Source organism: Euleptes europaea, chromosome 15 (genome assembly GCF_029931775.1).
Source record: "Euleptes europaea isolate rEulEur1 chromosome 15, rEulEur1.hap1, whole genome shotgun sequence".
NCBI lineage: Eukaryota > Metazoa > Chordata > Lepidosauria > Squamata > Sphaerodactylidae > Euleptes > Euleptes europaea.
The window spans coordinates 39,303,595-39,316,168 of NC_079326.1; the positions used below are offsets into that span (position 1 = coordinate 39,303,595).

A 12,574-nucleotide genomic window follows, 5' to 3' on the forward strand; every position below is an offset into this window, starting at 1 on the left:
TAATGCCTGAACCTGTGGTGAGGATGACTTGAGAATTATATGTCGCAACTTGGAATAGGGGGATCTTGGGATGAAGGGGGAACTGCTTAGCTGTAAGTTCATTCCTTAAACTACTTAGACAGTGAGTTCAGAAGTGCTGGTAAAGGACGTGTGAATCGCGTGCTGAGTCTCCCATTGATACGACTCCTCTCAGAAATCATCCAAAAATATGTAAAACAAAATATTTCCCCCAGTGTCCTTGAAAACAACAACTGAAATTGAAGTCAAGGCGAGTGGAGGTCTTTGAACATTTGTGGATGCGTAGTTTGCACCTTTTTTGCATTCCCAGCACATGCCTTAATGGTGTACCTTGTTTTCTCTTCCACACACCACACCTCGTAGAGATGTACACTAATGCACATGTACAGTCAACAGTTGATAATCAATACAATAGTAGTACCGTGCTTTCAGCCTTCCCTGCCAACTTCCATAGGTCTATTTAAAACATTTATATACCCTACTCTCCAGTTAAAATTGATTGAAGTAGTTTCTAAATAAGTATAAAATACATTTATAGAACCCCAAAATAAAATTAAGATCACAGTGGTTGTGGTCGCATTATGACTTTTGAACATTTACCTTGGCCTTATGCATGCTATAATACTGTACAAGAACAGAGAATGATGGGACAAGAGGATTATTATTTTTAAAAATACCTGTTGCAACTAGTATCTTGGCCTATTTTTTTTTAAGTGCAGCATATATTTATTTCATAGGTTTTCCCCCTCTTTCTTGCAGAGGATTGTAACAAAATGGCAAAATTGTCACATCCACAAACATATGTTCTGTGCTTGAATTTGTCATATTATTTGTACCTCTACAGCCGTCTTTGGCTTCTCTGTTAGTGTATTAGATGATTATATAGATTATTGTATAATCCAGTCAAAGATTTGATTATTTAGTTCAAATTAACATGTGAAATTCAGGCATTCCCTACTTCACCCTGAATTGCCAGGTCACCGTGGTACAATGATAACAGACACCACAAATGAATAAAGACCCCATGTACTTTAAACGGTACAGTGTTCTAGATCAGGAACGAGCCACATGGGAAGGGGAGTGTTTCCCCCCCAAAATTTGATTAGCCAAGAGACTTGTGAACAGGTGCAAGAATATTCTTCCCCTGCTGGTAGGAAGCTTTGTCCCTGCTCTAAATTGGCTTTTAATGGTATCATCACATAGCCAAATATGACTGGCTATGTGGCATTCTCAGGAAGCCAATTCAGAGTGAGGCCCATTGGATGGGAACAGTTTATGGTGGGGAAATAGCTCTTTCCCTCATGCTAGTCTCCTCCTTAAAACCGTATCTTCACCATCTGCATTCTGTAAAAAAGAAATCTCAGATCCCTTCCCTCTAGAGAATCACAGAACTATGCTTAATAGAGCTACATGTAACATGCAGTTCCACTCTTAGATCCTCTGGTGAGTGGTAAGGATAACTGAAAATCCAGGCCTTATCAAGCTAGTGGTCACTTATGTTTCATTTTTAGCAGTGTACCTACGTTTACCTACAAAAAATAGCTACAGCTAAATTAATGAATGAAATAATGAATGTTTTGAGGATCTGAAATATTTAATTGCGTGTTAGAAAAGCCCTCAGTGTGGAGTAAGCCTGCAAAAGACAGGCTCTATTAGCATCTCAATATTAGGAAGAATGCAGAGAAACCCAAATAGAAAATTGATTAAATTATGTTGGCATGAGGGAAGGCACTTGGAGAAAAGTGGAGAGACAGACAAAAGAGAGTCTAGTGATAAGGTTGTGTGATGGAGGAAGAAATCAGCTGCTTGTTCTTGTCAGATGTCCAACATTTTCTGGATTTTTTTGGGGGGGCTGTTTCTTCTTATGTGTTGGTGAGTAAACAATCACTTTCCAGCTTCTTTTTTATTTCTACATCTCTTTTTCTTTTTTCTCTCTGTGTCTTTTTTACTATTCTGTGAAACAATCTGTTAAAAACCTCTCGAAACGAAGACACTTCCCCCTCCCACCCCATTTTTAACTTCCCTGTTCCTATGTGCCTTTACTTAACTCCCTGTGAGTATTTAGGAGATCCATAAAGACATTTCAGCTATCATACATTTTGAGATCTATACTCTGCAGTGCTCCAGAATCAAACAAAATACTGTAATAGCTAAAGATTTTTTGTTGGGGGTGGTAGGTGAGCGGTAGCTAATCTATAGGACCTGTATGACGACGACGGCACCAACAACAGAAAATCCATTCAAGGTGTTATCTGTGAGCGTCATTAAAAGTTATTGACCTAGTTCTCCACTCTTCCACTTTTCAGCACAGAGATACCATTCATTGTACAGACATCACTATTACGGTGGCGGCTGATTCTCAAGCAAAGGTGCAGATACACGGTTTGGTGCAAGACAGCTGCGTGTCGCTGGACTGTAAAAGGAAGAAAGGCTTCACCTCTGAGTGAAAATAGGTTGATTTTATTTGAAATCGAATCAGTAAGAATGTTAAGCGTTAGGCATGTTGCCTTTTTTAAACACCTGCGAACGCTGTCAATAACTGGAGAAGAAAGGTCTTATGTTGGACTAAGTGGAATCCTGGGTGGGGATCGTAGGTGAAGCGCGCCAAAGAGAATTTTGTTAAGAGTCACTGCCATATTGATCTCCAAAAAGCATTTGCTTGCCATGATGGCTTCTTGTGCATTTGCCAGTCGAACAAACACTTTCCCTGGAGCAAGTCCCATTGAATAGACTCGAGTAGGATTCAGAGTAGACCTGCTTAGGATTGCTCGCTCAGAGGGATAGGGGGTGACTCTCTGCCCATTTCAAAGGTAGCATGCAGGGGACCACATACACCACCCTGGGTTCCTTGGGGGAAGGAGGAGATAAAACACAGGGCAGCCTGTTAACAAGCCTGTCTAGCCTTGTAATGGTGCAATAGAGCTCAGCTGGGGCTTTTGTCAAGCCGGAATTGAATCAACTGGAACCCTGCATTCTCATTCAACTGACTTGAAAGTCAATGAGGTTCCCTTGAGGTTGTGATAGTGATATCAAATCCCTGACAGAATACCTGAAGGGTACTTAATGTCTGTCATCTTTAAAACATGGCAGCAACTGGCTACCAATGGGAGAGGGTGGGAATGTAAAGTGAAACAAAGCCATGTTTAAATTTAGACATTGTTTAAAGTAAATGGTGTGGTGCAGGACTTCCACGATTGTTTTGGATAGTTGTGGATGAGGATGGAGAAGAGTTGGTTTTTATATGCCGACTTTCTCTACCACTTAAGGAAGAATCAAACCGGCTTACAATCACCTTCCCCTCCCCCCAACAACAAACAGACACCCTGTGAAGCAGGTGGGGATGAGAGAGCTCTAAGAGCTGTGACTAGCCCAAGGTCACCCAGCTGGCTTCATGTGTAGGAGCAGGGAAACAAATCCAGTTCACCAGATTAGCGTCCGACACTCTTGTGGAGGAGTGGGGAATCAAACCCCGTTCTCCAGATCAGAGTCCACCGCTCTAAACCACCGCTCTTAATCACTATACCACGCTGGCTCTCTCTTAAAGTAAACGGTGTCCACGGAAGTCCACTCAGGACTTCCATGATTGTTTTGGACAACTGTAATGAGGATGTGATGAGGCTTCAAGAGGGCGCTTGTACTGTCCCTCTCTCATATAGGGCTATCCTTTATTGCTAATGATCTGTTTAGCCTGAGAGAATCTGAGTGACTGGTAGATCCATGTTGACCTTTTGTGGATCCATCTTCTTGTGAGAGCTTGACCACAGTGGCTCAAGGCCTATGGCTCTAGAGCCAAATGTGCCCCAGTGTGGAACCAAATGTGGCTTTTTGAAAAAGAAAATGAAACCTTTATGCTAAACTATTCTGAAGAAGTAGGTGGGATGCTAGAGTAACTAGTACGGAAAGGGAATAGCAGGTAATGGATTTTATATGACTCAAAGGCTTCTTAGAGATATTTTACGGAAAGGGAAATAATAGCAGTGAATAGTTACTAGTAATTCAGGTAGGAACCATTCACAGATACATGCCAGTGTGCTAAACCAATAGCACAGGTTGCTGCTGTGTGTATTTATTACTGATTGTGAGACTTTATGTATGGCAAGTCCCAACAAAGGACTCACGACAACCCAGTATTTGGGGTGCAGAAGCTTATGAATTATTCATCACCATGTCAATTATTAAGGATGTGAGGTTGTATATTTCCACTTATGTAAATGGGCTCTCTTATACTGGCTCTTTGATCTCTTGCTCCAAATTTTGCCGTAGTTTGGTGCCCCTCTGGCTTAATGGTTTCCAGGACTCTTTGAACGCAGCGTAGCAGTTTTATGGAGACCTCATCCACATTGGCAAGGATGCAGTATAGCACCGTTGTATATATCTGAACATGTAAAAGCAGCGTGGGAGGAGAGAGAGGTGTTCAATCAGTTTTTTGGGGGAAATAAAAGCAGAAAGGTTAATATTCACCACCGTCTCACGGCTAGTTGCTGCGATGACAGCCTTAAAGGAAAATGACAGCTTGGGGGTGGAAAGGAAATAGTATTCTGAGGAGGTTGTAAAGCTTGGAATCCCCTAAATAAGAACGCTGATAGTAGAGGCCAAAGCAGAACTGCACCCTTCTAAGCTCCTGGACTTTACAAGCCCCGTGGCACAGAGTGGTAAGCTGCAGTACTGCAGTCAAAAGCTCTGCTCACGACCTGAGTTCAATCCCAAAGGAAGTCGGTTTCAGGTAACCGGCTCAAGGTTGACTCAACCTTCCATCCTTCCGAGGTCGATAAAATGAGTACCCAGCTTGCTAGGGGTAAAGTGTAGACGACTGGGGAAGGCAATGGCAAACCACCCCGTAAACATAGTCTGCCTAGTAAATGTTGGGATGTGAAGTCACCCCATGGGTCAGTAATGACCCAGTGCTTGCACAGGGTGCTACCTTTACCTTTTAACTCTGCTTAGGGTTGATTTATAGTTCTGCAGTCTTGTATCATATCAACCTGTGGGCATACTCTTCAAAGAAAATGTTTTTTTCTCACGCATTAGATTTCAGTGTTTGCATTAACTCTAAGGATGATCTGATGCTTGGTGGCATTTTGGAGCATCATCTGCACTTGTTCCCAAATGCAACTTTGTTTTTAAAAGGTGACCGAAGTGTCAGGATAACTCTCTGAAATACAAGATTCGTGAACTGAGGTTGTCTTCCTGAAGTTCTGAAGAGAAGCTGAAAGTGCCCTTTTCCCATTTCCCTACCCCGGCACAGAAATTTTTCAGTGTAACAGTGGACTTTGAAAGGCGGTGTTCACCTTTGGAAAGAATCCCCCTGCTTTGCCAGCATTATTAATTTTTAAGATGATTTTGATCGAGAATGTCTGGTCAGCCATCTAAAAAACAATCCTCGGCAGAGTTCTTTCTGGAGAATTGTGACTCGTTTCAAAGAGACCATTGTATACTAATGATTTAATGCAGCTGGATAATGCTGCAGGATAATGCTGCTGCAGTTGTCTTGTTTGTGGGCTTCCAAGAGGCACCTGGTTGGGCCACTGTGTGAACAGACTGCTGGACTTGATGGACCTTGGTCTGATCCAGCAGGGCCTCTCTTATGTTCTTAATGGGCGAGAATATCTGTACAAGAAAAGTTCTGTTTTATCTGTTACGTGGATTCTGAAGTCTCTCTCTCTCTCTCTCTCTCTCTCTCTCTCTCTCTAATGTTTTTATTTTGGCTCTCATGGAAAGTGATATAGTTCGTCAGAATGGTTTTCAAGTCTGTCCTCACTTCGTTGGGCATGGGATAGGATCTTTCTTCCACGGCCACCCTGAAGTTTGGCATCATGGTAAGGAAGTTCCCCTTTGGAGATCTCTTCACATGAGCGACCTGTGTTACATTTCCATTTAGCCCAAAGGAGACTTGGCCCCTGGCAGTGGGGGGATTGGGATGCTAAAACAGCCCTCAAGCAAGCTGAGCCTAGAGACGTTCAACCCCACCCACCACCGCCAGTAGTTCAGGCCTGGCCACAGTGGCTGCTTGGCCCAGGCCCTGGTGATGACAACATGGGTGCTGGTTGCCACACCAACACCACAAGGATTGCTGGGCTCCATTGGCTGCCAGTGGCCCTCCAAGCCAGGGAACCTTTCTGGTGCGTTAAGGGGCCCTTCTCCTCTTGGCCAATAAAGAAGCAAAGGGTTGGGGGAAGGTGACAATAAAATTTATAGGAGGAGGCGCTGCAGTCTGTCTTTACAGTCGTGTGAATGGGCCAGTGGGATTATTATTGTGCTGGGGGAAATGTCAGACAAACAAAAGGCTGGAGGAGAGGCCTCATGCGGTTCCCGTTGTTCTCTTCCCCCTTTTCCCAACTCCAGCTCCTTCCTCTCCATGTTGAGGTTTGGGTTGGCTACAGGAGAATCCCCTTCTGTGAGTTCAAGGGGGCACTGCTGTCCTCTTGGGCTCCTTGTGTGGGCCCAAGGGAGCGTGGGGGGGGGGGGGGGGAGAAAGCGAACCACCGTCAAAACAGGCATTTCTGTGTTTGTGTGAGAAGTGACCTGCCGCTCTTGGAGAGTTTATTAATGGATGTGATTTGGGACAGTAGGTGGCCGTCAGCTTCCTGCAGTTTTGCCACTTCCTGAATCCTCATAGTGTCCCATGAGGTCCTTGTCTTGCATCATCCCTGAGTTCGTGAACCACAACCAGGGATGAGCCGCCATGAGGAGCTTCCAGCTCTTCCTTAATTAGCAGAAAATGGCGCCCCACCAAACTTTTCAAGGTGCAGCAAACCCTTTTGGTCTTTTGGTGCTAAGCTCTGGCGCAGAAATCAAGGAGCCCTCCCCATGAGGCAGCGTGGAGGCAGGGTGGGGCCCTTTTGCTTGGCCTGTGAGATCAGTGGGACAGGCTTCTCGGGAGGTGGTAAGCTCTCCTTCCCTGGAGGTTTTTAAGCAGGGGCTAGATGGCCATCTGTCAGCAATGCTGATCCTCTGACCTTAGGCAGATCATGAGAGGGAGGGCATCTTGGCCATCTGCTGGGCATGGAGTAGGGGTCACTGTGTGTGTGTGTGGGGGGGGAGAGAGTTTGGAATTTCCTGCATTGTGCAGGGGGTTGGACTAGATGACCCTGGTGGTCCCTTCCAACTCTATGATTCTATCTCTTCTGGCTGGTGTTTTTGGCTGCTGCTTGTGCCGCCCTGTTAATTTTTGAGGCGACTCAAGGAGGGAACACACCATTAAGGTGAGCTGGTGAACTATTGCTGACAGTGGAAGAAAATCAGAAGTGCCAAGTTTCTTGTCACCTTGAATGAGACTCAGTTTGTTGGTCTGCATTCTCCATCAGATTAGAATTGGGAACCGCTGCTCTCCAAGAAGAAATAATGCCAATTTTTTTGTTAATGAAAAATAATAAACAATGTCCATTACAAGGGCACATACCCTGCTTAGGGGCTCTTAAGCAAAGTAAGACGAGTAAAGGGCAATCATCAGCAGGTCTACTCAGAAGTAAATTTTATGCTAATCAATGGTTCTTACTCCAAGGAAAGTGTTTTTTAAACGCAATGTAAGGGTAGTATCTAGTAGAGAATTTGGAATACAAATCCCAGTTGATAAAAATAGTTGTCAACCTGCTGTGATTACCCATCTACTCAGACGTAAGCCCGGTTATTGGAACAGGGTATATTCGCACAGAAAGACTCTCTAGCCTGGGAAGGATGTGGGGATTCCTTTACTTTAGGGAAAGGAGATCTCTCTTTCAAAAATATTGTTTAATTAAGCAAATAAGCCCAGCGTCTGGTTCGCGTCCCTTTTGCCTCTCCTGACGTGTGATTTTATTTACAAAGCCAGAATAGGGATTGGATGGGTGATTTCGAAATAAAAGTTGGGGGGGGTTTCCCTTCCTCTGCCCTCCACAGCAAAGCCACGGAGTTGGAGCTGTGCCTGGGAAGCCCTTAGAAAGGGTGGGGGGACCCGCCTTCTGAGGCCGAACTATCCCGGGTTGGGAGCAATGGCTCGTGGGAGTGAGAGATTATTAAACCGGTTCGATTCCCCCCCCTCAACCGATCTGTCAAGGGATCCTTGGAGAGCCGGAGATACTCTCTGGCAGTTTGCGCCATGCGCGCTGGCTAAAACTGGCGCTGTTGTCTATTGCAAATTCTTTTTTAATTAATCCGTTGTTTGTTTGTTATGTTTTCTTTCATAGCAAACGAGAGCCGGTTGCAGATGGAGGAGGGCATGGCGTTCACAATAGGTGAGTTCCCGTTTGTGCCGAAGGAGCGAGGAAGACCCTGAATCCCTCGCTTAGAACACCAAGGGGGTACATCCTGTGTATAAAGATGCGGGTGCCTTGGCTGGTGTGCCGGGAAAGCAGTATGTTTTAATGGGAAAGCTGCCCTTTTAATATGTTCGTTTCTTGACATCTGGGCCCGCGTGAAGGAGGCTCCGATCCGCCTACAGTTCCCCGTCGCCAACAGTGCAGCGCTTGGCCTTTCGGAGCCCTGGTGTGTTTCCTCCTGTTTTTAGGATCGGGTCAGTTTGCAGCTGCAGAATGATGCATCCCTATTCCCTCCAGGATCAGAGGAGCAGGCTCTTAGTGCTGTGGAACACAGGCAGGACGATGCTGCTGCAGTCGTCTTGTTAGTGGGCTTCCTAGAGGCACCTGGTTGGCCACTGTGTGTACAGACTGCTGGACTTGATGGGCCTTGGTCTGATCCAGCAGAGCCTTTCTTATGTTCTTAAGAGCCCCGCGGAGCCTTAAAACCTACCAATGTGCAGTGCAGCGGGAGCTTTTGCGAGTCAGAGCCCCACTTGGTCAGTTGCACTGGAGTCAAACCTCCTTTCCGCCTGTTTTGTTTTGCGTGTCCATCTACCTGGTGGATTGACACTCCAGCGTTTCTGTGGAAGTCAAGCTATGGCTCATGAAAGCCGATCAGTTGCCTTTGAGGGGCCCCGAGGGACTTCTGTTTTATTCCACTACCAGGTGGCAGTCGCCTGCACACCTTGCTCTGGAGCAGGTAGGTTTCGTGGCCCTTGCCACCTCTGATCGGGCTGCACATCTTTCCTGTAAGGGACTTGGGCCCTGTGATGCTTCAGGCTTGTCTTAACAATTTTGAGTAAATCTATAAAGCTCTGTGAGCGTCCTCGAAGCCTTCTTTTAGATCACAACAACCCTCTGGGGTAGGCCTCGGGGCAAGCAAAAAAGGTGATGAAATCGGGAAGGAGGGGAAGGGGGAAACCAATCTTCCACCTCTAGGATTTGACCAGGTTTTTGGCGGAGGTGTTTTGGAGGAGGGGGTCTCTTCCCCCACCCACCCCCGTAGCTGGGAGGAAGGGGGCACCCTTCCATCCCTCAGGCTGCCTCGCATTCGGGGTTGCTGGGCCCCGGCCCTCCCCCGTCAGAGGGAACGGGCGAAATACCAATCGCGGAGCTCCTCCAAGGGGGTGCCGGAGGGGGGAAATGTATTCCTCGCTAGCGGTGTGCCTAAATGGCGCGGCAATTAGAGGGAAATAAGAAAATTGTTGTTTTGCTGATTTTAATAAACATTTTAAAGCCCGCTTTAAAAAAAACACCACCACCACATATTTCCCCCCAACCTATCCGCCGGTTGGCGGGGAGCGGCTGGCGCTTCGGTTGTTATGATCCATGGGGATCGCAATTAAAGCCTGATTAAAATGCCCTTCTGCAGGCTTTAAAACCAGAAGAGAGGCGCGCCAGGTCGAGCCCTGCGCGCTGCGAATTGCTATTTCGGTGTGGGGTTTGGTTTTAGGCTGGGGGGGAGATGCGAAGGCTGGGCCGAGGTGGGCAGGCTACGGCGCCGGAGGGGTCAGGCAAGCTTGGAGGGCACTCTGACCCCCCCGGCCTTTGGTTTGTGACCCTTGCAGAGCCCATCATCATGGAAGGGTCGCCGGAATTTAAAACCCTGCCGGACGGATGGACCGCGGTGTCGGTGGACAATAAAAGGTGCCTGTTCATTCCTTGCCCCTCTCCTTGGGGCCTGGCGACGGGAGGGGGCTTCCGTGGGACGTTTTTCTTTACCAAAGGGGGAAAGTGGGGGGGTGGATCTACTCTCCCTGCTCCCCTTTGCTCCCAGCATGGTGTAGTGGTTAAGAGCAGTGGAGTCTGATCTGGAGAACCGGGTTCGATTCCCCACTCCTTCACAGGAGGCTAATCTGGTGAACTGGATTTGTTTCCCCACTCCTCCACAAGAAGCCAGCTGAGTGACCTTGGGCTAGTCACAGCTCTCTCATCCCCACCTACCTCACAGGGTGTCTGTTGTGGGGAAGGGAAGGTGATTGTAAGCCGGTTTGATTCTGCCTTAAGTGAAAGAGGAAGTCAGCCTATAAAAACAAACTCTTCTTCTTCCCTTGCTGATCGCTGTCTGTCCCTTCCAGGTCGGCCCAGTTCGAGCACACCATCCTCATTACTTCCAGAGGAGCAGAAATCCTGACCCGAGCGGCCGGAGAGGCTTGAGAGAGGGCCGTCCGGCCGAGGGTTGCGTGGCATCCTGGCAGGCCGGCCTGCAATCGGGGTCCTTCCCTGGGAAGTCGGTCGCCCAGGGAGCCGGGGCTGGGCCGGAGGCAGAAGCTGCGGCATGGAAGAAATCCCGAAAGGGCAGATCCTGTCAGGTCAGATGACATTGTCAAGCTGAGCGGACCGGGATGCTTTTTCTTTTCCCAAAGGGAGCACTGGCCCCGAGAACAGTCGCCCTGCCCCCAGCCGTAGGAGGTGCCAAGCGGCGGTGAGAGAGAGCGCCGAGAAGGCGAGGTGCACGCCTGCCTTGGGCTTCTTGGGGGTGCGCCTTCCCGTGTTGGGAAGAAGGAACGGGGAGCTCCAGAAATGGTCCTCCGAGGAGTTCAGGAAGGAAACCAAGCCAGCCTCGGGATCGTCTCCACACCCCTCCGGCTCTGGACCTCCTCTTCGGCCTCTGGCTTCCCCAAGGATGTGCAGTTCGCACATCGGGGTCATTTTCCCTTTCCCCCGGGTTGGGTTTGTGAGCGTGTTTGTCCTGTTCATCTTGGCGTGTAACTTTTTTTTTTTAAGGAGCATGTTGCAAAACAGGTGTCTTTTTCCTTCTTTGCCCCAAAAGGGGGGGGTGTCCCTGCTGTCAGATGGACCCCCAGGCAGAGAGTGTTGATCTGGTCTGGGTGGCTGGGACTGGGGCCAGGGGCCGGGCGGGGGGCGCGCTCTGATCTCGGGCCTCAAAGCGCCAGCTGTCCGATGGGAGGAAGGAAGAAGGGGCTGATGAGGGGCAATTAGGGGCTTCCTAATCATGGTCCGGACACCCCAGGGGAAGGGGCTGCGCGCCGCATCGGATTCCCGGCACTCCCGGGAAACGGCCAGCCCTCCCCAGCCGGGGGGGGGCTTCTCATGTGAGGGCCCAAGACCGGCCCCCGGGGTGGGTTTTTGCTTTCCCCCCTGGAGCCAGACCCGTCTTTCTTGCAGGGCTTGAGTCTGTTTGGGCGGCTGGGCTTCGCCAGGCTGAAGGAGATACCTCCAGGGGCTGAGACCTCAAAGGAATTGGCTCTGGATCACACCACCCTTCGCAACGCCCCGTAGACCAACCCCCACTGGGGGGGGGGGAAGAGGCAGACGTTTCACTGGAGGGATCCGAACCCACGCGTTTAGATTGACTTGGGTGTCAGGTAGGGTTAGCGGCGGGCTGCTAAGGGCACTTTCACACATGCTGAATAATGCGCTTCGAATCCACTTTCAATGCACTTAAATGATAGTTTGCAAGTGGAGTTTGCTGTTTCACACAGTAAAATCCATTTGTAAAGTGCATCATTCGGCATGTGTAAAAGCACCCTAAGTTTATTTGTGTCTTTCACTTGCGAGGGGCGCTCCTGGCATCTGAAGGAAAGATAATGTGGGGGGGGGGCGTGATTCCCCCTTCCTCAGCCGGGACTGTGCACGCATGAACACATGAAGCTGGCTTATCTTGAATCAGACCCTCAATCCATCAAAGTCAGTATTGCCTACTCAGACCGGCAGCGGCTCTCCAGGGTCTCAGGCAGGGGTTTTTCACATCACCTACTTGCCTAATCCCTTTAACTGGAGAGGCCGGGATTGAACCTGGGACCTTCTGCATGCCAAGCAGATGCTCTAACACTGAGCCACGGCCCCTCCCCACTGTGACACGTGGACTGAGCGGGCCCATTCAGACGTACCCGGGAAACCTCTGCTAGGGTGTCATCCAGTTCATGAGGGCGGGAGAATAAAAAGTGCATCCTCGCGATGGATTTGGTTTTTTGAGGGAGGGAGGGAGGGGACTTTCAAAACGCTGGTGAAAGGGGATTCTTTCTAGGCTCTTGGTCTCCTGAGCGCTGCCCAGTAGATTCGGAAGCAAGGCGGGTTTCAGAAGGAGGAGAAGCAAACTTGGAAGTCGCTCTGGCTGAAATCCTCCTGGAAAAGGTTGGGAGGGAGGCATGAGAGTCTCTTGCTGGCGCTGGCAGCCAGGCACGATCCAGCCTGCCTCAGGCACGTGCTTGGCGGGGCAACTCTAATGTCAGGGGACTTCTGTTGGAATATCTATCGAGTGGATATTCCGGTATTTAGCAGAGTGCCTTAAGCTTGGCATCAACAGAAGCTACACATGC

At 48.7% G+C, this 12,574-nt stretch overlaps 1 protein-coding gene across 1 annotated transcript in view; it reads left to right on the forward strand.

The window, feature by feature from the left end:
* Positions 1–10,448, forward strand: part of METAP1D (methionyl aminopeptidase type 1D, mitochondrial) — a 48,450-nt gene extending 38,002 nt beyond the window's left edge. The window contains exons 6-9 of the mRNA XM_056861189.1: positions 5,737–5,834; positions 8,181–8,228; positions 9,860–9,938; positions 10,370–10,448. Coding sequence (XP_056717167.1) covers positions 5,737–5,834; positions 8,181–8,228; positions 9,860–9,938; positions 10,370–10,448 — 304 coding nt within the window. The remainder of the gene's footprint in view (positions 1–5,736; positions 5,835–8,180; positions 8,229–9,859; positions 9,939–10,369) is intronic.
* Positions 10,449–12,574: the final 2,126 nt, after the last annotated feature.